The sequence below is a fragment of the Fusarium sambucinum genome, chromosome III (assembly GCF_050947815.1).
Source record: "Fusarium sambucinum isolate potato_lamoka chromosome III, whole genome shotgun sequence".
NCBI lineage: Eukaryota > Fungi > Ascomycota > Sordariomycetes > Hypocreales > Nectriaceae > Fusarium > Fusarium sambucinum.
In genome coordinates, this window is record NC_139292.1 from 6,711,682 (window position 1) to 6,734,784 (window position 23,103).

The following is a 23,103-nucleotide window of genomic DNA, read 5'->3' on the forward strand; positions in this document are numbered from 1 at the left end:
TCTCAACAACACTCTTCTCATCTCAATCAAATAACACATCACTTTCTCCTATACTGCATTCTTCAACATCGGCTTACAAGATGACTCTCAAGCTCTACGGATACCCTGCATCAACCTGCACACTCCGAGTGCGCACCGTGCTTGAGGAAAAGGGCCTCGATTATGAAATGATTACCGTCGAAGTCTTTGCTGGCGCTCACAAGACAGAGGAATACGCCGCCAACTTTCACCCTTTCAACAGGATTCCTGTCTTGATTGATGAGGAGGCAGGTGTTCGTGTTTTCGGTATGTTGTGATTGATAACTAAAGCTTTATTCAGGTGACTAACATCTTTCTTTACAGAAAGCCGAGCCATTGCTCACTATCTTGCGGTCAAATATCGAGGTCAAGGTATCGACTTGTCTCCTCCGGAGAGTGACATCAAGGCATACGCAGCCTTTCAGCAGGTATAGCCTCCAAAGTTTGATGCCAATGTTGGATCTTGACTAATAATTTGAAGGCTCTATCAATTGAAGCGTCCTACTTCGACCCTAACGTCAGTACGATCGCTGCAGAGGAGGTCTTCAACCCTCGCAAAGGCCTTGGTCCTACCAACAAAGACATAGTCAACGCCAAGCTCAAGGATTTGGATGCCTCATTCGTTGGATACGAGCGAATCCTCTCAAAGCAGAAGTATCTTGCTGGAGACAACGTCACCCTCGCCGATCTATTCCATCTACCTTATGGACAGATGACAGAGTCGCTAGGGATCGGTGAGCTTCTTTCCAAGTATCCAGCTGTTGAGAAGTGGTGGAATGGACTGAAAGAAAGGCAGAGTTGGAAGAAAATCAATGTGGAGATTTAAAATGTTTCGATTGGCTACTTTCAGACTGGTCGATCATGGGAAACCCAGCACATGATTCAAGATTCAAGATGGTTGTATCTAGATTGAGTCGTAAAAGAGCAGGGGCAGTGCGATTAGTTTCAACTCTAACATATCAGAGACAAGTGTCCTGCAACCACTAGACGGAGTTTGCTGCTCACAAGATCAGAACAGGAATTTTGGGACAAACTAACGAAGCGGGGTTGTAGATCATTCTTTAGTCATAGCTAATATATGTGTTCTTTGACCCTCGGCGATGAGTTGAGCCTGGATAACCTCTTTCGCCAGGGGTACTGTCTGTAGGCATGACGGAACTTGCCGCGAATCTGAGTCTTGCACACGTGGCCATGGCAGCAAACTGGACTAGCATCAGAAATGATTTGCTGATTTACATCCAGGTTTTGTTCAGGGGTGCATTAGTCTGGACTCGGATCAACATGTCTCTAACATTGAACAGCCTGTCAATGACCAGAGATTGGTTGATGAAAATTTAAAACGACTGTGCGCGTGGATCTGGGTGACATGATACCTCGGAATAGTTCCGCTTCTAGGGCGGAAGAGGAAGAATTTTGGACCACAAGCCAGTAGAATACTGTAGATCCGGACATCATTCGATCGACTAGTCCCTGTTGTCATTAGTTCCATTCTCCATTGAGGCTTGTCAGCCTCATCTGATCTATACCCAGACTGGGGTTATTTCCGAGATCCGGACGAAATGGTCCCGGTGCTTTGGTCCTCATTTCTTTTTTTTCTTCAATGGTATTTCACCGTGAGCGACATGCTAACTACCTAGGCGATGCACTGGATGCCATCTTGAACCAAACTCAAGCTGTAGATATACTCTTTGATATGTTGTGTCAGTACGCCAATACGTACATCAGTACGTCAATATCAGAGTCTGACTCGATGTTTTTGACACTTCAAGCTACAACACTAGACCCATTCCCCTGGCTCGGGATCGCCACCTCAAGATCAACTACTGTTCCATCATGAGGGGCGGCGGAGATTTCACATTCCACTTATTCCCAATAGTCTTAAGTGTATCCGTATAACCGTTGCCGAGGTCGTATCGAGAAGCTATGGTGTCAGCCATATCCTAAAAATCAGACCCTTCCCCTGTTCGAATTTTCCATTTTTCTTCTACAGATATCATTTTCATTTTCCTGTCACTCTTTAAACACAGCCGCAACATGACTAGCATTTCAGATTACAAGGTTGCCTCCGTGGCCTTGGGGTTCTCCCTTGGGTTTGGCTTCTTGACAGTATGGGAGGCTATGAAGCAAACAAGGCGGAACCGCAGCCCATTACGAAGTACATACATTTACATGATCTGGGGAGAGATCATAGCCAATCTGGGTATTGGACTTCTCGCCTATCTATTCATGAATGGCATCATCAAGCCTGGGTACGTAACAATTTGGAAAGGGTGTGGCCCGGCGTGATCTAACTTCAATAGCATTCCCGTCTTTTTCTTTATCCTATTCTTCTGGGTATTCGAGATCCAGTTGTTGTTCCAAATCATCATCAACAGAATCAGTATCATCGCCGAGTCTCGACAAACAATCTGGCGCCTTAAATGGGGCACTGCCTTTGTCACAACAATTATCAACATTGCTGTCTTTTGCGTCTTCATACCGGCACACGTTGACCCGCCCATCCATGCGTAAGTAACCATCAAACGACGTGACTTTCTTCGGGCTTACATGTTATAGCTTTGTTATTATCAACAAATACTGGGACAGGGCTTCAAAGATCTTGATTTGTATTATTGATGCTGCTCTCAACTGGTACTTTCTTCATATTGTGAAAGAAAGGCTTCTAAAGGAGAGCCATCTCACAAAGTATCAGCCACTTGTCTCTTTCAACTCCAAACTGATGGTTGTATCGGTCGCTATGGATGTACGTTCAAATCTTGCTGGCTTCTAGACCACTGCTGACTCTACGACTAGATACTGCTCATCGGCCTCATGTCCCTACCGAATCAAACAGTCTTTATTCAATTTCACCCCGTTGTATATCTGGTCAAGCTCAACATCGAAATGTCTATGGCTTCTATGATCACCCACCTGGCTCGAAAGAAGATGACGGACGAACTATACCCATCACTCCCATACTCCAACACCCCGAAACTCCACAGCTCCAAGAGCGGTGCACACGATAAGACCCCAGGATACGGCGTATCCATAGAAATGACACACAAGTCAAAAGCCGGCTCAACCACGAAAGCATCGTTTGACGACGATTCCGATGTGCCTGAGACCTCGAATGGTATTCACAGACGTATCGACGTCAAGATTGAGACGGAGCCAGTTCAACATGAACGAAAGGGTAGCAAGTTCGGTCCAGTAGAGGTTGAGCTACCATCGCCTCGAGGTGAAGGACGACCCAAGAGAAGCCGCTATGAGCAGATTGAGCGGGGTCAAGGAGGAGTATAAGTAAATTGTCTAATACTATTCAATATAATTAATACCATCACTTATTATACCAATTTGTAGAGATTAATTACGCCGTTGCTCAATCGATACTTTCTGATCCCATTTCACCAGCCAAAGAACCAAACTCGTCCCTCGTACCTGGCTGTCCTGGGACAGTTCATCTTAGTTAAGCCCAGAAAAGAATTTGCGAACGTCCCGGAGCCACTCTTTTGGCTGTGATACTGCGGGAAAGTGACCTCCAAAGTCATGTCGGTCGAAGTAGACAACATTCGAAGTTCTCTCAATCCAGCTTCGAGGCTGCATCCAAAGATTAGTCACATGAAATGATTAAGTCGAGAAGTTACATACCGACAGCGCGGAAGCGACAATGTCAGGGAATGGCCCATTCTTGAAGGTCCATTCAGAAACGCCAGTGGGAACCTTACTTTTCGGGAAGTTCATCATGCCCGGCTAAGAACTTGGTCAGTTATCGTTTCAGATGGAGGATGAGCGTACGTACGCTGTATGCTTCGAGATAAGCGCGAATATTGCTGTAAGGGCCAGGGATGAACAGCATCAATGCATCGGTGATAAGTTCTTCGTATGTATACTTGTAGCCATCTGATATCGCATACATCAAATCCCACACCCAACCGAGAAAGCCAACGGGACTATCGCCAAACGCGAGCGCCACGGCCAGAGGCTTTTGAGTATGAACAGTCGAATACGCTGAATGAGAAGAATACCACGCGTTTGAAGACAAGATGTAAGCTGTCTCCTCTTCGGTGGTCTCGTTCCGTGCAAGTCGTTCCAAGTCATCGGTGGTCGGTTGGACGGGGAAGAAATCTGTAATGTGCCCGATGATGCTTGACTCTGCATCTCCAACCATCCACATGGCAACTTGCCAACCCAAGTCAGTACTAACGACACCATATCTGGAGTAGCCAAGCTGTTTCATGAGTCCATCCATGACCCGCCCATTCTCACGAGGACTAAGTCCGGGCTGTGTAGGAGCAGGACTGAACCCAAAGCCCGGCAGATCAGGAGCCACAATGTGGAAGGGTGTCTTCGTGTCAGTGACAAGAGGTTCGATTACTTTAGACCACTCCAGATGAGTTGATGGCCATCCATGAAGGAGTAAAAGAGGGACAGCGTCAGGTTGGGTGGACTCTCGGTGGACGAAATGGAGTGGAACAGGAGCTGTGTAGTTTCCGTCGCTCGAGACTGAAGTTGCATAATGATGACCCTCGTTATTGAGTCGATCCTGGACAGAAAACCAATCATATTCATTGGCCCAGTATTGGGCAACATCATCGATTTTGTCTGTATCAGGGCCTTCGATGGTCCAGTTAGACCACAGACTGACAGGTGAATGCCATGTTTTGACCTTGGCTTGAGTCTGCTGGATAAAGTCTTTATCGACAGAGATATTGAAGGGTTGAGGCGATGTCAGCCCACTAGGAAAAGAGAAGGGCAAATTTGCGATAGCTGACATGGTGATGATTCTCGTTATAGTTTGTGAATATTTTCTGATTCCCAATTACATGGCCACAATGGGCATTTTATAGCTGCTCGTCTTTAGTGTCAGCTTTGGTGTTTGTGGATACCACGGCTGACGAAACAACAGAGATTTATAATCTAGGTGATGCCTCGTCCGTGACGATCCTGTGAGATTCACTCTTCTCCGTATTGAGTGCTACTTTTAAAGTGGGTTGTATACTATTCGACCGAAACTCGGTCCAAAATAGCGATAGGACGGACGATCGTTGTGGAGATAGTCTGTGTAAGCACTAACAGGAATTAATCTAACGAAAGACTACGGCGGCTATGGAGATGACCTCATGGAAAGTAAACACGTTATTAAAACATTACACTTAAATAAAAAGTTAGTCACCAGATAGAAATGGAGGGTCTAAGTGCCTGATAGAGGAACTTGTTACATGGCGTTTCTTGATAATTCCGAGTCGACCTGGGGCTGCGTCAAGATTTCCTGTGTTGGAACAATTCTTATCGCTGATCTCACATCTACCTAGAAACTGGATGGCTTGGCGAAATCCGATAGACTTTGCGGTCAAATCGGGAAAGTTGGTATTCTGTGTTGATGGCACAGGCATACCTTAAAGTATGTCCGACATTAACTTTTTATTGGTGCACTTTGCGAAACATTTCTTAATAGGAATCACCAATAACGTTTAACATGACAAAACTATAGCCTAGATAGAATGCTTCTTTTACTCCAACGCAGCTGAAGCTTTTACCATGAACCACAGTTTTATCTTTTCCTCGTGTTATAAATGTCTGCTTGCCTCCTTCCTCGCAATATTACAAATCTTCACCACTACAACAAACATCCACGAATTTTCAACTACACTGACATTCATGAACCTCACCATGCACGATACCACGATCCACGAAGGTCCAGTATCGCTGGATCAGATGCCGGTAGAAATCCTGGAGTTCATACTCAGCAACGTTCCGAGCCTCGATACGCTGTGGAATTTATTACGAGCATCACCCAGATGCTGGCGCATTTTTGCCATCCGCTACGCTTCGATTACCGAAGCCGTACTCTCGGGGCCAAACTCGACCACGCCGTCAATGTTTAGGGAACTTATCCGAGCAGTGGCACTTGTGCGCTCGCATAAATTTCCCTTTGCGAATCTCAGCGACCTCAAGGAGGATTTCTTGTACGATATGGCCAGCCCCTCTATCCGGTATAAGCGCAAACGTAGAGGCGGGGTATACATAACATTCGGACCAGGCTCTTTACCAAAATCACGCGATACCATAACGTCCGTCATCGCGACAGCATATCACATTTCGGCTCTGGCGCAATCTGTGCTGGCATCTTGTCTACAGCGACTAGAGAGAACAAACCTCACATGCATACCTATTGACCCTGGACGTCGATCTAGACTCGGCCCTATATTTGTTCATGGGATGGGCCAACCGACATATATTGAAGAAATGAGAGCTGTACGGGCTCTATGGATTATACAACTGGTAGGCGAAGTCAAGGCCATGGTCCAGAGTAGGCCAAATGCAGTCGGGTGGCATAAATATGAGATTTCTATGTTGTCTCAGATGAACCCTGTATCTATCTTACCAAATGCCGAGTATCACTTCGTTGCGAAAGAAGTGGAGGCCATAATGTATTATCTGCCAGCTTGCTACAAGAATGACACCGTCTTTCGGCTGCCACAAGCACCCGCACCTTCGCAAGGTAACCGATGGGCAACGATGCATCCGAGGTCTTCCTTAGTATGGGACAACACGATACCATGGGATCGCGCGCGATATCGCCTGGAAAATGCAGCATACGGCCTGGAAAGGGAATCTTGGGGCTTCAATTTCTTAAAACATACAATGATTGAAGAACCGGACCTATTACCCCGACTAGGATTCGCTTTCTGGGATCATCCGAGGCTACATTCTTTGGGTTTAGAATCCGCATTTGGACATCGGGTCAACGATTACCGTTATTGGGCCTACTATCGAGTTTCTGAAAATACCTTAGTAACATTAAAGATTAAGAATTATATTGCTAAGGAAATATTCTAGATGCGAGGAAGAGAAAGGTTCTATATGAAGAATCAAACTATTCTGGTAGCATTTTAGTGAGCTCCAGGGGTTAAGTTCTTAAAGTTGGAAAGCGACTGGTCTGCTATCTTGAACTTCTGGTTTTACAAGTCAAGCAATAGAACCTTCTTATCAAGCACATGTTGCATGTATCAAGAGAAGACATTTATATAAATAATATCGATACATTATCAAGGGAATATGACCTATCACAGTGATCTATATGGAGGCGATTAGTACAGTATCATATTGTGAAGTTTGGAAATACCTGAGAAATGCCTGAGCATATCTTTGAATGCAAGTTTGTCTTTAATATTATTTCGTATTGCTAGTAAAGTCTCTATCTCATGGTAACGTATCCGCACTCAAATTCGCTTTCAACTGCTCCGTTTTATCAACTCCAATAAACGCCCAAGACCCATCTGACTTTTTAAAGTCTATACCCTCAAGTCTCTCTGGAATCATGGCCAGAAGCTCTTCTGCCACTGCATCACCTTTTGCAGATCTCGTAAAGAAAAGTCTGTTCCATTCAACTCCCTTTTTCTCCTCTTCCACGCGTCGTCTTCTTTGTGAATCCTCAATGGCGCTCTTGTGAGCGTACACTTTTTCAATATTTCGTTCTTTAATAGCGTGCGTGACCTTTGACCAAGCGCGTCGCGATTCCCAAGGTGTCTGCTTGTCTAAAGGCGCGACGTTTAGTGGGGATACAGGTATTTTATCGATGTGAAATTCCTCGAGGGTGTTTTTTGACGAATCTTGAACAACTAGGTTGCCAGTCCATTGTCCCGTAATACGATATAGTGGTTCTTTCTTGTTGTCTGGCGCAAAGACCTCAGCGACGACCTGGTTCTTTTCTCCAAACCCAAATGCTCTTTTTCCGTAGAACTCAATTTTTGTCATGTAGCCACTCGAGCTTGTGATGTAGCTTGGACCCTCCAGCTCTGGGTATGGATTGCCTGCTGTGACTCCCTTGACTAGGATTGTTGGCATCGTCATAAGATGTGTCTCGGCGTGTTTATCGTCCTTGATAATAGCATAGCCAGTCTGTCGTACTGCGACTCCGCTGACCAAGCTAAAAGATGTCTCCTGGCCCACAAACCCTGTTGATGATATTCCACGCTCTTTATTGTATATCGAACAAGCTGTAACCGGTGGGTGATGTGATACTTGCTCGACAATTAATTGTGATTGTGAACCAGCCTTGTCGGAGTAGGAGCCGAGAAAGATTTCACCGAGAAATGGGTTCAATGGCTTCTTGCCCGCGTCCTCCGTGTCAGCGCCAACAAGTTGTTTCAGACTGCATACATAGTTCTTTGCTAAGAGTAGCGCTCTCACTCCGGCGTCGGGTTCTTCAGAAGGTTGGAGGAAGAGGTCATGATGACATGCCCAAGCGGCTGGGATCTCAATGGCGGATCTCGGGGCTAGAATAAAAGGCGGGGCGGTGACGTTGGAGAGATCACCTTTGACAGCAGAGAAATATGAGAGAACGTCCTTTAGACGGAAGAGATTCCCAGAGTCGGTGCCAATGTCAGCCATTGAGGTTGATGAAAAAGGTGGTGGTGAAGAAGAAGTTGATGAAGGTGTTGTTGATGCCAAGGAATCGGATTGTTGGTCTGATTCATTTGATTGATTCATTTTGGAAGAATTGAGTGTAACACAGCTGTTTTAACAAAGATTGAATTGGTTGTCGATTTTAAAAAGGGAATAATAACGATCAAGAAATGGGTTCAAGATCGAAAGCACAAGATTTGACGTCATTGACATTGGCCTACGTATCGGTCGCTTAAACGGCACAGAACAGACTATCGCACTCGGCTAATAATATGCGAATTAACCAATAAGAGTCTGATATACCCATAAAACCCTGGAAACAGTACGCATCACTTTCTGTTCCTGGTCATCATCTCAGGGACTCAAGACATCACTCAGCCTCATACTAACTTGGTTTGTACATGATGTTCTTTCGCACTCGCAGCGCCTACGTAGGGTCTTGTCTCATAAGCCATGACAACCGACACTGTTTCACAACTTGACGTAGCCACGACATTGAAACCGCGGATCTGTCTCTTCATTTATATCGTGTTTGTTTATGTCATGCTGAAGATCCACCGGCTATTCGGAAGTTAAACATCACAATGGCAGATCTATTCAATTTTGGACATGTCTAGAGAGATCACTTGTAGAAGAAAAGACCCTTAGTTCTGTGACATTGCCCATGGAGAACCCGGCCAAAATTGACCGAGACCCACCCAATAAGCATTAAGCTCGATGGTGATGAAAAAGGGAAATGGAAGTTGGTGATAGTTGCAGGGATAAGTAACACAGCCACCGTCAAGATTTCAATATCCAACGCACGACTGGGCGGTGCAGTGAATTAAAGTCACGCGCGATAACATAAACTGGGAATGAGTTGATGACTTTCCAAGATTGGTGTAGGTCCTTGTCCGACGGTTGGTTATCGAAGCGTCTACCAATGGTGAGAAAGCTGTAATTTCTGATTGTGGCAACTGAGGGGATTAAACGTGTGGAATTCTGCCCCAAGGTACTCACTGCTGCTCAGAATAATCACAAAACCACAATGCATGAGTCGTTTTCCGATTAATAGACGATGTGCTGGACAAATCTTGTTGCGGAATCATTGAACTTATTCCGATGCAGGGTAATTAACGAGCTTCGGTATCCCGCGCGGGTGCTGACTAACCCCGAGCATTACTAATAATACCACGCTTTTGAGACATCACGCAACCATCAAGGCAGAATCCCCCGCACCAGAAATAAAGAACGCGCGCCGTCGCAATCATATCAAAGAAGATAAATTACCGTTCTTGACTTTATTCCATCTTGTTCATACTCATAGACTTCTTTATTGTTTTCGGACCTTAGAATCATGGGTGACGCTTCAGTCTTCAAGTATCCCTCCCCTCTTACCGGATATGAGGATGCTCCACCACTACCCAACGACCTAGCAGAAGATGGGAAGAGCTATGTCAACCCGTCGGCAGCAAAGAAAAGCGAAGCATACGACAAGTTTATAGAACCATTTGATCAAACTCCACGGGGCGCCTTGTGAGTCATCTCACTCAAACGTGATCCGAACTGATGACTGACAACGATAGCGACGTTCACATTTATTATTATCAAGCAAGCAAAGAACAAACCAAATACGCCAAAGAACTCTGGGAGCGCATCAGGCGAGAATGTGGGTACTGTCTGTCAAACCATCACTGAACTCTACTGACATTCACAGTCCCTGAACTGCGAATCTACAAACTGTGGGATAAACCGATCGGACCTCATCCAGTCGCCATGTTCGAAGTGAATCTCTTTACACCAGCGCAATTCGGAGCATTTATTCCATGGTTGAATATCTGGAGAGGACCTTTGTCGGCACTCGTCCATCCGAATATTGTTCCAGAAGAGGGCGTGGATCGTTGGGCGTCGATGAAGAGGGATCACCTGGAGAGGGCAATTTGGATGGGGGAGAGAATTCCTTTGGACCTCAGCTTATTTAACAACCAGTCGTAGATTTGCGCTTGAAAAAATGTCACATGACAAAAGGAAGACTTGAATATCATGGTCTATGTTGCAAAAAATAAAAAAAATGGTTGCTTCTCTTTGATTGATTGTGTCATCCTTAGTCCAGGGGCCATGCTAATCTTCTCTGTATTTTTACTGTTAGACCAGAGTGTCTCCGAAGAGACAGAAGGGTTGCTGTTATTTTAATTGATAAGGTTACCCAGCATACATTCTCCAGGCATCCATTCTCTAGGCAGCAACGGAGTTAGTTTTTGAGTTTCTGTCATCACCACAGCAGCACGGCATATCTTCGTATCTTCACAAAAGGAGTCCTGCTTATTAAAAAGGAATTACTGATCAATAAATCATCTCACGTTGTCGTGAAGAGTGAGTATTTGCTAGGTTCTAAATACAGGGGAACAACAGCGGAACAACAGCGGAACAACAGCGGAACAACAGCTGGCCATCAGTGCCAGACTCGCAAAACATCCGCCCGCATTTATTTGTGCTCGCCCTCTCCGTTGCAGTAAGGGATGGGGTACGTCTCACTGCTACAAAGACGAATGATACCCTTGACCCACTGAAGATCTCCGTACGACTGGCTCTCATAAGAATCCGACACGAATCCCTCCTTTGCCTCACCAGTGCACCCATCGATGACGTTACCCTCGATACGTCGAACATAAGGCTGGCTGACAATGATACCGTGCTCGTTGTCAGGGACCGTGAAAGAGAGCGACTGCGATTGACTAGAAGACCAAGTCTCGGTATAGTCAATGCTCAAAGAAGCAGTCAAGACATCCATGAGAGGAACACTGAAGCTGGAACCGACTTTGAGGGAGTTGGTGATGGTGTAGCCGTTGGTGACACTGACGGTGGCCTTGGAACCGCCGAGGCTGCTGATGACGGGGGACATGGCAACGTCCCAGTTGACAAACTCCTTGTCGGACATGACTTGGACCTCAGTGCTGTCCTTGCAGTCGCGGCGCTGAATAGCCTTCTTGGCGGGAGTTGAGATGTTCTTGATGGCGGGAGCAGTCTCAAGAGCCTTGAACTCGGCTGCCTTCATGATTTGAGAAGTTCCATCGGTCTTGAGGACGATGATGTCGTCAGAGGAGAGGATCTTGGGAGTAGCAGCCGCCTGAGAGACGGAAGCGATGCTCAGAAGTGCGAGAACGGTAGAGGGAATCATGGTGATAGATGGTGGAATTACTGCGATTAACAAGTGGTAAAGCAGAACAGTTGGTTAAAATCGAATGAATGAATGAGTGACTGGTGGTAAAGACCGTGAATCTCAAAAGAGTGAATGAATGAACGGATACAAGATCTGTGCTGTCAGAATAAACTATTCCAGGCGGGACATCTTTATCTTTTCAACATCAGCGGTCCACGACTCGATCAGTGCACCTGTTCATCTGCCGATATGTCATCCTTGTCAAGACCCTCTGACTCCCAAACGGGTAATGCGTATAGCTTCTATCGCGCCGACATCCTTCGTCTATTCATGGAGCATAGATCCATAATGCGAGTCAATCGAACAAATAGAAGCTGTCGAATACAAGTCCCCACACGGGAAATCGAATTCCGCGTTTCACATAAACCCGTGAGATCATGCATTTCATCCAACTGTCAAAATAAAGTTTCTCGCGTGGTTTCATCCCGTTGAAGAATACCCCATTATTCGGATTTGCCGAATGATTTATTTCCATATTAAGAAGTTGAGATGTAAGGCACGAGACACGAATGACTATTGTTGGGATGAACGGTTTGCCGATCTCTCGGGATGGGATGGTTGTTGCGTTTCAGGTGATAATGCCAATAATATGGATACCTATATGCCGCTTCGTGTTACTAAATTGCAGTACAGGAACAGGGGAAGATCGGATAATGCCGTTCGGCAATTGAATATCCCTCGATTATAGAATGAAGACTCACTGCTTTTAATAACGGCCTTTGCCTCTATCATAGCTACCAACCACATCACCTTTGGCTTACACTCTTTTGATCGCCTAGTCACTCTTTTACCAACCTGAACTGTCGTTACTATTTCAAATATTCCAAATATCTTCTAATTACCTCTTATCATCATTCATCATGTTGGCCAAGGTCTTGAGCGCTTTCCTCTTCCTCTCCGTCGCGTAAGTTCACCTAATCTCATCTCTGTCGATGAGTTTGCTAACAAGCTCATAGCACGGCGAAGCTCCACAACAACTGCGCCTGCCACAATGGTGACAGCTACAACTTTCGCATTACCATGGATGCATGCACCGTCTACAATGACGCTGACTACAAGGTATAAAAGCCTCTTGAAAGAGTAATGAGTCAAACTAACAGTTCTAGTGGGGCGGAGCCACTTATGACACTCCATCTGGTCGTGTAAGTCAACCTTGTGCTGTAAAATGAAACCTTGTTAATCCTTCATAGTGCGTCCAAGCAGACGCCGAAGCTCAGCTCGCTGGAGATCAATGGGAGGATGCCTGCAGAGAAGTCGCCGCCAAGGGCTTCCCATGTGCTGATGGAAAGGGAACTTGCTTTGCTAACCCCAAGGAAGTTCGGGGCCGTTGTTAAGGGATTGTGTAGACTATGAGATGAGAAAGGATGTCACTGTGAATGTGGTAGCCGAGAGATGTGAAAGCTAAGAAATACCTTGAAAGAAAGTCATTTTTTACTTTGCTTGAGCTAGTGCTAGTAGTGTATGTGATGCAAGCCATCATGCATATAAAAATTGATCATCCGGGAATAAAAATAAGTGGCATATGTTCAAATCATCTTTCATGTTCATTGATCAAACTATATACTCAAGCGCCGATACAAATTGTGTCGAAAGAACGCTCTAGATGCTCTTGAAGACGGCAAGGCTTGAAAGAGCCTTTCCGGGCCACGCGAACATCGTGTTGGAAGGACAAGACGATCCAAGAGCCTGATTGTTCATCCAAGCAGGTTCCCAGTAAAACAATCCAGCTCCACCCCGGACCTTGCTCACGATGCTGGCCACCTTCTGAATAAACTGTGTCTGGCCTGCGGCGGAGAAGGGAATGTTCTTCATATCGCTAGGGAAGGGCTGCGCAGGAGAAGGACACGAAGTCGGCCAGTCAAGCTCGCTGACAAAAATCTGCTTTCCCCAGCGGTTGGCCATGTTTGTGAGCGAAGTTTCGAGAGCCGAAAAGGTGGCACCTGATCCGTAGAAGGGGTAGAAAGAAACACCCATGGCGTCGAAAGCATCGAGAGTGAGTCCCTTTTGGTTAAGAACCTGGGTGTAGAAGTACTCCTGGGTACCCCAGTCCCAGCCCTTGTCGAGATGAATCATGATCTTGGGCTTGGGGCTAAGGCGAGAATCCTTGATGCCGGAGGAAGCAGAGTTGAGGAGACGACCGATGTTGTAGTATGACTTTGTCGAGCCGGTGGGGAAGAGGAGACCAGCGGTGATTTCGTTGCCGATGGAAATGAGAGCGGGAGGGACACCAGCAGCCTGGAAAGCATTTGACACATCGAGTGTGTAGTTGTAAAGTCTCCATGCTAGATCATCAATACCAGTGGGCCATCCGCGGGGAATGGCTTGGTTGCCAGGATCAGCCCATATGTCGCTGAAGTGCAGCGTCAAGTAAACGCTCAGGCCCGCAGCCTTTGCACGCTTGGCGAGCTTGATGTTGTAGTCGAGGTTGTATTCGCCATTGGAAGGGTTCACCCAAACACGTTGGCGAACCGAGTTGACACCATTAGCAACGAGGATTTGCTCCAGTGGCTGAGCGGTGCCAGCGCTGTTGGTATATTTAATACCCTTCTGTTCCTCGACAGCGGCAGAAGACCAGTCAACTCCGCGGAATTGCAAGGCGAGAGAGACTGATAGGTAAGAAAGGAAGACCAAAAGACGTGTAAGGGTCGCCATCTTGAATTGGTTCGCGATGCGCAGCTAGAATTCCTTTCCTTTTTTTCTGGGATGGAGAAATGCGTCTTCTTAAGTAGCATTGCTATCTGTACCGGGATGGACGCTACTAAATTCGCCGAGTTGTGTATGATCGTAACAGGGATTGTCAATTTCCCTCGAATTAGAATGTGGCGCTTCCTCTTTTTGGCAGTTATTCCGACAAGGGTTCTCATCCTTAATAATGAATGAAACCTGGCTTCTGGAAGCGGCAAGGAAACCTCGGAATAGAATTAACCGTCGTTCGATTCATAGACGGAACTTGAACTGCCGGTTAGGTTGATTGGCCGGATATATAAGTGCCGCAAGCCGTCATGACCTCTTTACTAAGTTAATATAGAATATATGTTTTTCCTCTCATAGATAGGATAGAATTCTCTCATGTCTATTCTATAAAATAGTTTCTATCAGATTGTATTCTTGTCAGTTTCCGCACAAGGGCCTCGATCATGGCAAAACAATTAGTTTATTCTTTGTGAGGCTTGTGCCTTTGGTCAATAGCCGAAACTAGTTAAATGGACAGGAAGCAGAATGTGGAATGAGGACATGACATCATTTTTCTACAAGCAGATGTCCGTTGTCATTCCTCAAACATTTCGCGATGTGTGCTATTCGTAAAAGACACAGACGCTGTGGCTGTCCTGCTGGGTGATGAATTTCGTTGTATTTGTGATGGACCACATTGAGCTTCACGAAACTTAGCTGTAGGGTATCGGAACTTGATGTTTCACTCATATTTTCGCAATGATTTTTAGCCTTGGAGAGTTGTAGCCATGATTGCAATAACAAGCCTGTCTTGAACATTCCAGACAAAATGGGGTACCGTGTCGGAAGACATTGACTATGAATCCAACTCCAAAATATTCACACGATTGCTAGTTTCTTAGAGCTTACAGGAGAAAGACCAAAGAATAAACAAGAATGGATTTACCGTGGTAATAAAACAAAGTAATAAAAAGATGTTTTAAGGATCTTGGCATAAACATTGTTGTTATTGGTGGAATACTTTTGCCAGCTTCAATTTAACCGGGATTTCCATCTCCACACCAAATCTGGTAAGGCTCGAGGTTTCTAATCCCCACTGAAACATCCCACGATCGGTTATTAAACTGGCTAAAATCACCATTTTATCCTCTGATCGAATGAGGAGATGGGTCGTTCTCGAAAAAGAAAAATCATCCTGCATTGCATTTCGCGGGGACTGCAGCCAAAAGTTCCACCCGGCATATGAGATATTAGCCGGATTCGTATCCTTACACCAATGCTGCAACTACCACTCATGGTCTTGAGTGGAGATGAATTGCCTGCCCCAGACTTCAAAGACAGGGACATAGATCTGTGCCCAGTTTCAGCTTTCCAATACCGTGGGAAACACGACAGCGGAGGGTACACGTCCGCACTTCTTGGAGCAAGGTCAGCAGACAAGATCCATGTCTCCGCATGTTTCGCTCCATAGACTAGATATTCCAGAATAAATAAGACCATCCCATCGCTCTTTTCTCTACTATACTCTTGGCACGTCATTCTCACCTCCGTTCCTGGCTCACCATGAAGCTATCATCCATCATCAGCGTCTGGGTCTTCGCCCTCGCTAGTGCCGTCCTTGGCGCTGAACTCGTCCCTCGATCAGCCCTCACAGAAGTCCAAAACTATGGCAACAACCCTACAGGAACTCGCATGTTCCTTTACGTCCCCAAGAACCTGAAGCAGAACCCTGCCGTGGTCGTCGGTCTGCACTACTGCACCGGCACAGCTCAGGCTTATTACCAGAGCAACCAGTGGGCTTCTAATGCTGAGAAGTACGGCTTCATCGTCATCTACCCTCAGACTCCTTACACTCCTGGTAACTGCTGGGATGTTTCATCCAAGATGACTTTGACCCATGAGGGTGGTGGCTGCAGCACCTCCATCGCCAACATGGCCAAGCATGTTCTGAAGAACTACAACGGTGACTCGAAGAGAGTCTTTGTCACTGGTGACTCTTCCGGTGCTATGATGACTGTAAGTAAAACCGAGAAAACATCAAGAATGATTCTGACAACATCAGAACGTCATGGCCGCTACCTATCCCGACGTCTTCTCTGCTGCCATTGTCTACGCTGGTGTCCCTGCTGGTTGCTTCAAGAGCCAGGCTAACCAGGCCGCCGCTTGGAACTCGACCTGCTCTCAGGGTCAGTCCCGATGGACTCAGCAGCAGTGGGCCAACGTTGTCAAGGACATGTACCCTGGCTACAACGGAGCTCGCCCCAAGATGCAGATCTACCACGGAACCGCCGACCCCACTCTCAACGTCCAGAACTACTACGAGACTATCAAGCAGTGGACTGGTGTCTTTGGTTACTCTGCTACTCCCAAGTCTACCACTAACAACTTCCCTCGCAGTCCTTACAAGCGAGAGGTCTTCGGCGACAAGCTTGAGGTAAGGAAAATGGATTGTGAAAAGAGAAAGACGACTGACCATTTGCAGACTTTCCTGGGCAACGGTGTCACTCACGCTGTTGACCACTTCCCTGACGAGGACCTGAAGTTCTTCGGTCTTGTTGTAAGAAGCCTCCCAATCCCATCGTAACTGGTTACTAACGCCATGAACAGTAAACCATCGGAAAAAAGCGAATTGGCTTCCATCTGAACGATCCGAAACCAATATTTTGATGCCGGAAAATTTGGATTGGTTGCGTCTGTCATTTTTAACTTTCCAAGAACTATAATTTCCAATATTGTATATAAAAGCAATACCAATCACACACACTCGTTGACCATCGCGGTTTATATACTGGACTCACGACTGCACCGAAGAATTGGAAGGAAGTAGCGTTTATAAAGGTTTACCGATTAATGATGCGAAGTCAATAATTGACCATGCACACGTGCCTGTTCAAGTCACAACATGATGGTAAGAGCTCCCTCGCCTTGAAACGTAATGTATTAATCAATTAAAGAAGAGGAAACCAGCGGATCTAGGCTAACAGTAAACAACAAAGGAAACATAAAACCTAGTAAAAGAAATGAACGACGACAGGTAAAATACCCATTACAGAGTCTTGGTCACACCAGGCGCAATAGCTTCCAGCTTCTGAAGTAGTTCCTTGTACATCGCAGTCTGTATCTTGGCACCCATCTTATTGGTGACATGACAAGCCGGCCTGTACTTCATTAGCTTCATCACAATAATTCGGACAATTTGACTTACTCGTGGATTTGACAATTCGTCATGTACTGCCCATTAGACTCAGAACCAGCAAGGACGCCTGCGATCAGAGCGCGACTGCCCATCTCTGGCGTCCGAGCCAAGAAATCTGGAGGAGTGGCTTCCTCCATTTCCCGCAACAAGCCAGACTTGCAGTAGCTGGGGTTTGGGGTGTTGATAATCACGCCACTCTTCTTGGAAGTCCCAAGACTAGCTGCAACCTCCCTCGTAAGATAAAGAACCATGAGCTTGGAGACGTAGTATCGGGATGCCATGTTGGACTTGGCTGGATCGTTGAGGCGCGAAAAGATGGGTCCAGCCTTTTCGTCAGGAATGAGTTCTTTGGTGGGAGCCCAGTAATGTGTGGCGGAGTTGGGAATGATGAATTTGCCTGGGTAGGAAGACTTGCGAAGTTTTGGAAGCAGAAGAAAGAAGAGAAGAAAGGTTGAGATGACATTGACAGTGATGGTACGTTCGTTGTCCTCGGCAATGGTGAACTCAGCTGAAGTTGCAAGGCCAGCATTGGCGAGGACAACATCAAGTCGAGGCAAGGCGTTTGCCTTGGCAGCAAATAACTTGACCGACTCATACTTGGCCATGTCCAGGAACCAGACTTCGATTGACTCGGGCTCTCGCTTGGTCAACTTCAATAACTCTTGACGGGCCTCTTCGCCTTTTTCGAGATTGCGGACAGCCATGATGAGCTTTCCAAGGCCAAGACGGAGAAGATGTTGACTGGATTCAAAACCTAAGCCTTGGTTGGAACCAGATATAATCATGACTTTGTCCGATAGATCATCCTTGGTCTCTGGGTATGGAAGAGTGATGAAAAGGTTGGAGTAAAAGGTGGAGCTGATGCCGTAGATACCTGAGATGATTGACATGACCATGATTGTTGGTATTGGTTTAGATCGAATGATGAGTGGTAATTGATTGTTCAATGATGTTCGGTTGAATCAGTTCTGTATGATATTCGTGCTGTTTATATATATATCTTTCTCTTCCGTAATCTCCTTCTCTAGAGCGGATTTAATAACGCCGCTTACACCAACAACCAATCATCTGCCAGCGGGGTTACTAAATCCGCCTCCATAATCCATTGCGGATCTTGCTTATCTCCCTTTCTTACCAAACTTAATCTCACCAACTTCCGTCCAAACAAAGGAAAAATGACTGGAGCAGGTATGACTGCAAAAGATGAGTTAGGTAGAATGGGAATACTGATTATTAAAGCGAAAGTGGAGAAACGCAATCGACCACCCAAGTCTTGCGAGCCTTGTCGAACGCGAAAGTACGTCTCATCATGGATGCTGACAGACTGAAAAATAACTGACTGAACCAGATTGAAGTGTGACAGAAGTCTACCGTGTGATACCTGTGTTCGAAGAAATAAGCAGTCTATATGTCACTACGCATCTAATGCCGACAGGAATGAGCGACGAGTTGACAAAGGTAGCAGCAGTTCTGTTGCCGAGCGACTTAAGCATCTGGAAGGATTATTGACTATCGTGGCTCAACAGCGAGATCCCATGGCATCGCTTAGTATTACTGACGAGATATCGAAGGCTGGGGGCGGCAACGCCTCCATCGTTACCCCTGCTTCAGCCATCTCTGGGGGTGTCGGCGAAACCAAAGACGGTAACAACGTGGTGCCCCCAGGATTGGCAGGTCACGTTGACTCAAGCCATTGGTCTTCCATATTGGAAAACATCAAGGCTATTCGCGAGGAACTTCCCAATGAGAGTCCACCAGGCAAAGAACAAGAACAAGCCTTGCCCTACAATTCACCTGGCGATGGTTCCAATGCACCTGGGAGGATGAGTCCTGACTTGGATTTTGGCTCTTCCAAAGGAGTGAGTCATGATAGTATCTTGGCGGCGTTGCCTCCAAGACAGGTCTGCGATATTTTGATATCCATGTTCTTCAGGTGGCATTACACTATGATGCGTAAGTGACCTATGCCCTAATGGTGCATAGTGCAACATCATCACTAATATTCCGAATGTAGCGATTTTACATCCTATCAAGTTTCAGCGAGAGGTATGCAATCTGTTGGCGTGACTAGTTGGCCTCCCAAGTCTTAGGGTATAAAAATAAGTAGTCTAAGGACTATAGCCTAAGGAGCATAAAGTGACCTAATAATTTCGTCTCTTATGCTTCTAGCGGTCAACTTTTCTAGTACCCTGTCGCGTGAATACTGGGCAATGCTGACTTTTGTACGCATAGTACGAAGCCTTTTGGAAAGCGCCAAGACAGGCCTCGACCACATGGACCGCTCTGCTCTTTGCTCTCCTTAGTTTATCGACAGCCGTATATGAAGCTTCAGGCATGGCACTTCCCTCGTCTACTCCAATTCCATCAAGCAAAGATTTGTCCATTAAAACACAGAACTGTCTTCTTCTCTGCAACTACATCACATCCGCTGAGCACGCTGTTGAAGCCTTCTTACTGCACCTGGTCGGTTGCTGGCTTCGGGGGAGGGCATCTGACACTAACCTTTGGTTTCTTATGGGGAAGTTGGTACAGCTTGCGATAATCAAAGGCTATCATCGCGACTCCTCCAAGTTACCCAATTCGAATATCTCCGCATTTGATGGGGAGATGCGCCGCAGGATTTGGGTTTGTATATATCAGCTTGACTCACTTATGTCATTCCAGCTAGGTCTTCCTAGCATGGTACCGTCAGACTCTTGCGACACGGAACTCCCTAGAAACCTAGACCAGAACCAGCTACACCCTGATATCACAGAGCTGCCGCCGTCCAGACCCATGTCGGAGAACACCACAATCCTTTATTCGATCGTGAAAGCGTCGGTTATGGCCAAATTTAAGGAAGTAGTCAAGCATACCCGTTCTCCTACTCCACTTTCACCGGAAACTACGGTTGTTCTTGACGCGGAGGTTCGCCAAGCTTATGCGAACATCCCTGATCACTTCAAGTACAAACCTCTCACGAACTTCCTCACAGATGAGGTGAGTGTGATACTGACCAGAACCACCCTCGAGCTGTTGTACTTGAAGAGTATCATTGTTCTCCATCGTCAGCATCTTATGTACCGAAACGACAGTCGTTCTGAGTTTTCACGAAATGCTTGTCTGGAAGCAGCTAGGAGGCTGCTGGGGAGGCAAGCAGAGATGGATCGAGTTACTGAGACTGGTGGCCAGCTCCATGATATGAAGTGGATGATTACGACTTTGACGCTCAGTGACTTTACTTTGGCGGCCATGGTGATCTGCTTAGATCTCACAATAACTGTCCGGCTCGATGCAAATTCCCCTCCTAGCCCAACTACCTATCAGGAAGTTCAGAGGGATTTGGCAATCATCCAAAATTCTCACAAGATATGGGCTGTTGCTGGGAAGCTTTGCTCTGAAGCACGTACAGTGGCACACGCTTTGGACTCTACGGTAGAGCGTGTGAACGACTTTCTAAGTGCATGGTCTCTACCAGTAGATTCCGAATCTTGGCAGACTCTTGATGTAGAGTCATCGAGCAGCCTGACCAATGATTCTTTATACCAGATCAATGATCTGGATATGATGGATATCATTGACTGGGTACGTCAACCTTTCACCCTATTAGTGCTTTTGACCGTGTGGGTTTAAACTAACATGTGATTTAGACATTCATCGACAATCAGTTCCAGGATCCGAATATTAATGAAATTGACCTCGACATGTGGCTCATGGAGGCAGCTAGGCCTTTGTAGGCGAGTAGAGGAGGGGAATAAGAACGAGGCTACTGGGTGGCAGAGAAAATGGCCTCCCAAGTTTTAGGGTATAAAAATAAGTAGTCTAAGAACTATAGCCTAATGGGTATAAAGTGACCTACTAATTTCGTCTCTTATGCTTCCAGCGGCCAACTTTTCTGATACCCTGAGGCGAGATGCCACTGGTTGTCCAAGCTCTAGTCGAGAAATGCAAACAAACCCGAAGACAAAACATAAGCATTCCAGAATCTATTTCTATTCCCAAAACTGTTTTCCATCTTCTCTGCGCCGAGTTAATGCTGACCCTGGGCTGAGAAGGCCTATTTTTGTGATGACATGCCCTAAAGGTGAGAATCAAGATTCTACCAGCTCAAGACTCAATTCCCCGTCGGCGAAGCATCGCCATCGTTCTTCCATTGTCCACATGGGCCGTTACTGAGAAGGACTGACACGGGCAGATTCATATTTGTACGGAACAAAGCAATGACGGGTTGGGCCGAATTGGCACATATACTTGCCTCATTTGCAATGTAAATGTTGCAACTACCGCCGACCGTTCTGAAATAGGTACCCAAACAGTCGGTGTGCGCTGCGCACATTTGGCAGCATGAGCGAGCGGTCAGGCCTGCTCCTACGCTCATAGCGTAGGCATTACCCTGCCATTCATCAAAGCCGTAGAGAGCGCCGCCATTGGCAGTGGACATGATATTCTCCTCTGAGCAGATATCAAATGCAGTGAATTGAGAAACTTGGCTTTCAACGGTAACTTCAAAGTCAAAACGTCAGTATGTATTCACGTTAATTATAAACCTTATTGGTATGTCAACTTACCACTTGAGGTGATAGTCGTGGTGGAAGTAACATCAACAAAAGAAGTCGTTGTGGGGTGCTCAATTGTTGTGATAGTGGTACCGGCATCAGATGGGTATTCTGTAGATGTAACAGTTGTGAAGCCAGTGATCGTCTTGAACTTGGTGACAGCCTTGAGAGTAGTGCGTGGTCCCTGAACTGTTGTGGTGATAGCCTTGGTGCTGTAGCTGGGGACCTCTTTAACACAGCGGACACTTTGAGGCATAGAACCACCAGGTAAGCCAGTCGTGACTGTTGTGACTCTCTTTTTCACAGCTCGCTTCTGTGTGAGAGGTTGATTGTTGATATCGGTAAACCCAGCAGGCTTGGCGACGGTCGATGTAATGAACTTAGTGGTAACAGTTGAAGTGACGGTGGTAGTGGTACTCCAGGAAGTCCTCGTGCTGACAACAGTAGAAGCAGCTGTGACAATTTAGTCACTATAAGACACAATTGCATAATAATAGGATACTTACAGATAATAGTGCTGGTGGCAGTCTTGGTGTCCTGGTCAGCGGTAGAGATAGATGTAGAGGTTTCTATCGTGCGAATGGTGGAAGTCTTGGCTACAGGAACAACAATTATATTGACCTTGCGAATGACCTTCTTCGTAATGGTGATTCTCTTCACAGAAGTGACCCTAGAAGTCGGGACATTTTTAACAGTTTTGGTTCCGAGAGCAGTGGAACAAGTTGATGCAGGGGCGGCTACAGCTGCAGCAAGGGCTTCAGCACCAAGCGTGAGAAGTACAAGAAGAGACTTGAAGGCAACCATTGTATCAAGAGGACGTTGTCTACCCTGGTAGGGGGAATGAGTAAAAACAGCAGGAAACCTGCATTTAAGAACGTGATAAGACCCCCGCTGAGGCCAACTTCTCTTCACCTACATTTACCAAACAATGTCCAGCTGTAAGTCTAGAAGCTTACAAAACAAATAGACTGTTGGGCTATTGATTTGACAAGGCCCAAAGCCCACAATTAGGTGGTTCGATTTCCCTCGCTTACACTTGAATCCCTGTAGTCAGTGTATCTGCCCAATTAGCGGACCAGGACACAAGATAAAAA

General features: G+C 46.2%; 13 protein-coding genes across 13 annotated transcripts; 7 read left to right on the top strand and 6 right to left on the bottom strand.

The window, feature by feature from the left end:
* Positions 1-80: 80 nt before the first annotated feature.
* Positions 81-844, top strand: FSST1_012392 (glutathione S-transferase; the record flags this gene model as incomplete). Its single annotated transcript, XM_083235613.1, has 3 exons — positions 81-285; positions 343-446; positions 500-844. 3 exons carry the CDS (start codon positions 81-83, stop codon positions 842-844), a joined length of 654 nt encoding a protein of 217 aa, XP_083082088.1.
* A 1,208-nt stretch (positions 845-2,052) lies between these two features.
* On the top strand, positions 2,053-3,297 carry FSST1_012393 (uncharacterized protein; the record flags this gene model as incomplete). The annotated part of the gene is made up of 4 exons (XM_083235614.1): positions 2,053-2,267; positions 2,319-2,525; positions 2,575-2,761; positions 2,812-3,297. 4 exons carry the CDS (start codon positions 2,053-2,055, stop codon positions 3,295-3,297), a joined length of 1,095 nt encoding a protein of 364 aa, XP_083082089.1.
* A 162-nt stretch (positions 3,298-3,459) lies between these two features.
* Positions 3,460-4,771, bottom strand: FSST1_012394 (epoxide hydrolase family protein; the record flags this gene model as incomplete). The annotated part of the gene is made up of 3 exons (XM_083235615.1): positions 3,460-3,594; positions 3,646-3,747; positions 3,797-4,771. The coding sequence occupies 3 exons, from the start codon at positions 4,769-4,771 to the stop codon at positions 3,460-3,462; spliced, it is 1,212 nt and encodes a 403-aa protein (XP_083082090.1).
* An 884-nt stretch (positions 4,772-5,655) lies between these two features.
* On the top strand, positions 5,656-6,837 carry FSST1_012395 (uncharacterized protein; the record flags this gene model as incomplete). Its single annotated transcript, XM_083235616.1, has 1 exon — positions 5,656-6,837. One exon carries the CDS (start codon positions 5,656-5,658, stop codon positions 6,835-6,837), a length of 1,182 nt encoding a protein of 393 aa, XP_083082091.1.
* A 363-nt stretch (positions 6,838-7,200) lies between these two features.
* On the bottom strand, positions 7,201-8,391 carry FSST1_012396 (uncharacterized protein; the record flags this gene model as incomplete). The annotated part of the gene is made up of 1 exon (XM_083235617.1): positions 7,201-8,391. One exon carries the CDS (start codon positions 8,389-8,391, stop codon positions 7,201-7,203), a length of 1,191 nt encoding a protein of 396 aa, XP_083082092.1.
* Positions 8,392-9,742: 1,351 nt separating this feature from the next.
* On the top strand, positions 9,743-10,380 carry FSST1_012397 (DOPA-like domain-containing protein; the record flags this gene model as incomplete). Its single annotated transcript, XM_083235618.1, has 3 exons — positions 9,743-9,921; positions 9,972-10,054; positions 10,103-10,380. The coding sequence occupies 3 exons, from the start codon at positions 9,743-9,745 to the stop codon at positions 10,378-10,380; spliced, it is 540 nt and encodes a 179-aa protein (XP_083082093.1).
* A 490-nt stretch (positions 10,381-10,870) lies between these two features.
* On the bottom strand, positions 10,871-11,563 carry FSST1_012398 (uncharacterized protein; the record flags this gene model as incomplete). The annotated part of the gene is made up of 1 exon (XM_083235620.1): positions 10,871-11,563. The coding sequence occupies one exon, from the start codon at positions 11,561-11,563 to the stop codon at positions 10,871-10,873; it is 693 nt and encodes a 230-aa protein (XP_083082094.1).
* A 902-nt stretch (positions 11,564-12,465) lies between these two features.
* Positions 12,466-12,939, top strand: FSST1_012399 (uncharacterized protein; the record flags this gene model as incomplete). The annotated part of the gene is made up of 4 exons (XM_083235621.1): positions 12,466-12,509; positions 12,562-12,664; positions 12,712-12,747; positions 12,796-12,939. The coding sequence occupies 4 exons, from the start codon at positions 12,466-12,468 to the stop codon at positions 12,937-12,939; spliced, it is 327 nt and encodes a 108-aa protein (XP_083082095.1).
* A 265-nt stretch (positions 12,940-13,204) lies between these two features.
* On the bottom strand, positions 13,205-14,257 carry FSST1_012400 (family 53 glycosyl hydrolase; the record flags this gene model as incomplete). Its single annotated transcript, XM_083235622.1, has 1 exon — positions 13,205-14,257. The coding sequence occupies one exon, from the start codon at positions 14,255-14,257 to the stop codon at positions 13,205-13,207; it is 1,053 nt and encodes a 350-aa protein (XP_083082096.1).
* A 1,584-nt stretch (positions 14,258-15,841) lies between these two features.
* On the top strand, positions 15,842-16,862 carry FSST1_012401 (Alpha/Beta hydrolase protein; the record flags this gene model as incomplete). Its single annotated transcript, XM_083235623.1, has 3 exons — positions 15,842-16,294; positions 16,341-16,712; positions 16,761-16,862. The coding sequence occupies 3 exons, from the start codon at positions 15,842-15,844 to the stop codon at positions 16,860-16,862; spliced, it is 927 nt and encodes a 308-aa protein (XP_083082097.1).
* A 462-nt stretch (positions 16,863-17,324) lies between these two features.
* FSST1_012402 (uncharacterized protein) lies at positions 17,325-18,370 on the bottom strand (the record flags this gene model as incomplete). Its single annotated transcript, XM_083235624.1, has 2 exons — positions 17,325-17,436; positions 17,484-18,370. 2 exons carry the CDS (start codon positions 18,368-18,370, stop codon positions 17,325-17,327), a joined length of 999 nt encoding a protein of 332 aa, XP_083082098.1.
* A 279-nt stretch (positions 18,371-18,649) lies between these two features.
* Positions 18,650-21,190, top strand: FSST1_012403 (uncharacterized protein; the record flags this gene model as incomplete). The annotated part of the gene is made up of 5 exons (XM_083235625.1): positions 18,650-18,771; positions 18,823-19,427; positions 19,489-19,520; positions 19,707-21,038; positions 21,104-21,190. The coding sequence occupies 5 exons, from the start codon at positions 18,650-18,652 to the stop codon at positions 21,188-21,190; spliced, it is 2,178 nt and encodes a 725-aa protein (XP_083082099.1).
* A 377-nt stretch (positions 21,191-21,567) lies between these two features.
* On the bottom strand, positions 21,568-22,813 carry FSST1_012404 (uncharacterized protein; the record flags this gene model as incomplete). The annotated part of the gene is made up of 3 exons (XM_083235626.1): positions 21,568-21,956; positions 22,022-22,462; positions 22,516-22,813. The coding sequence occupies 3 exons, from the start codon at positions 22,811-22,813 to the stop codon at positions 21,568-21,570; spliced, it is 1,128 nt and encodes a 375-aa protein (XP_083082100.1).
* Between the last annotated feature and the right edge of the window lie 290 nt (positions 22,814-23,103).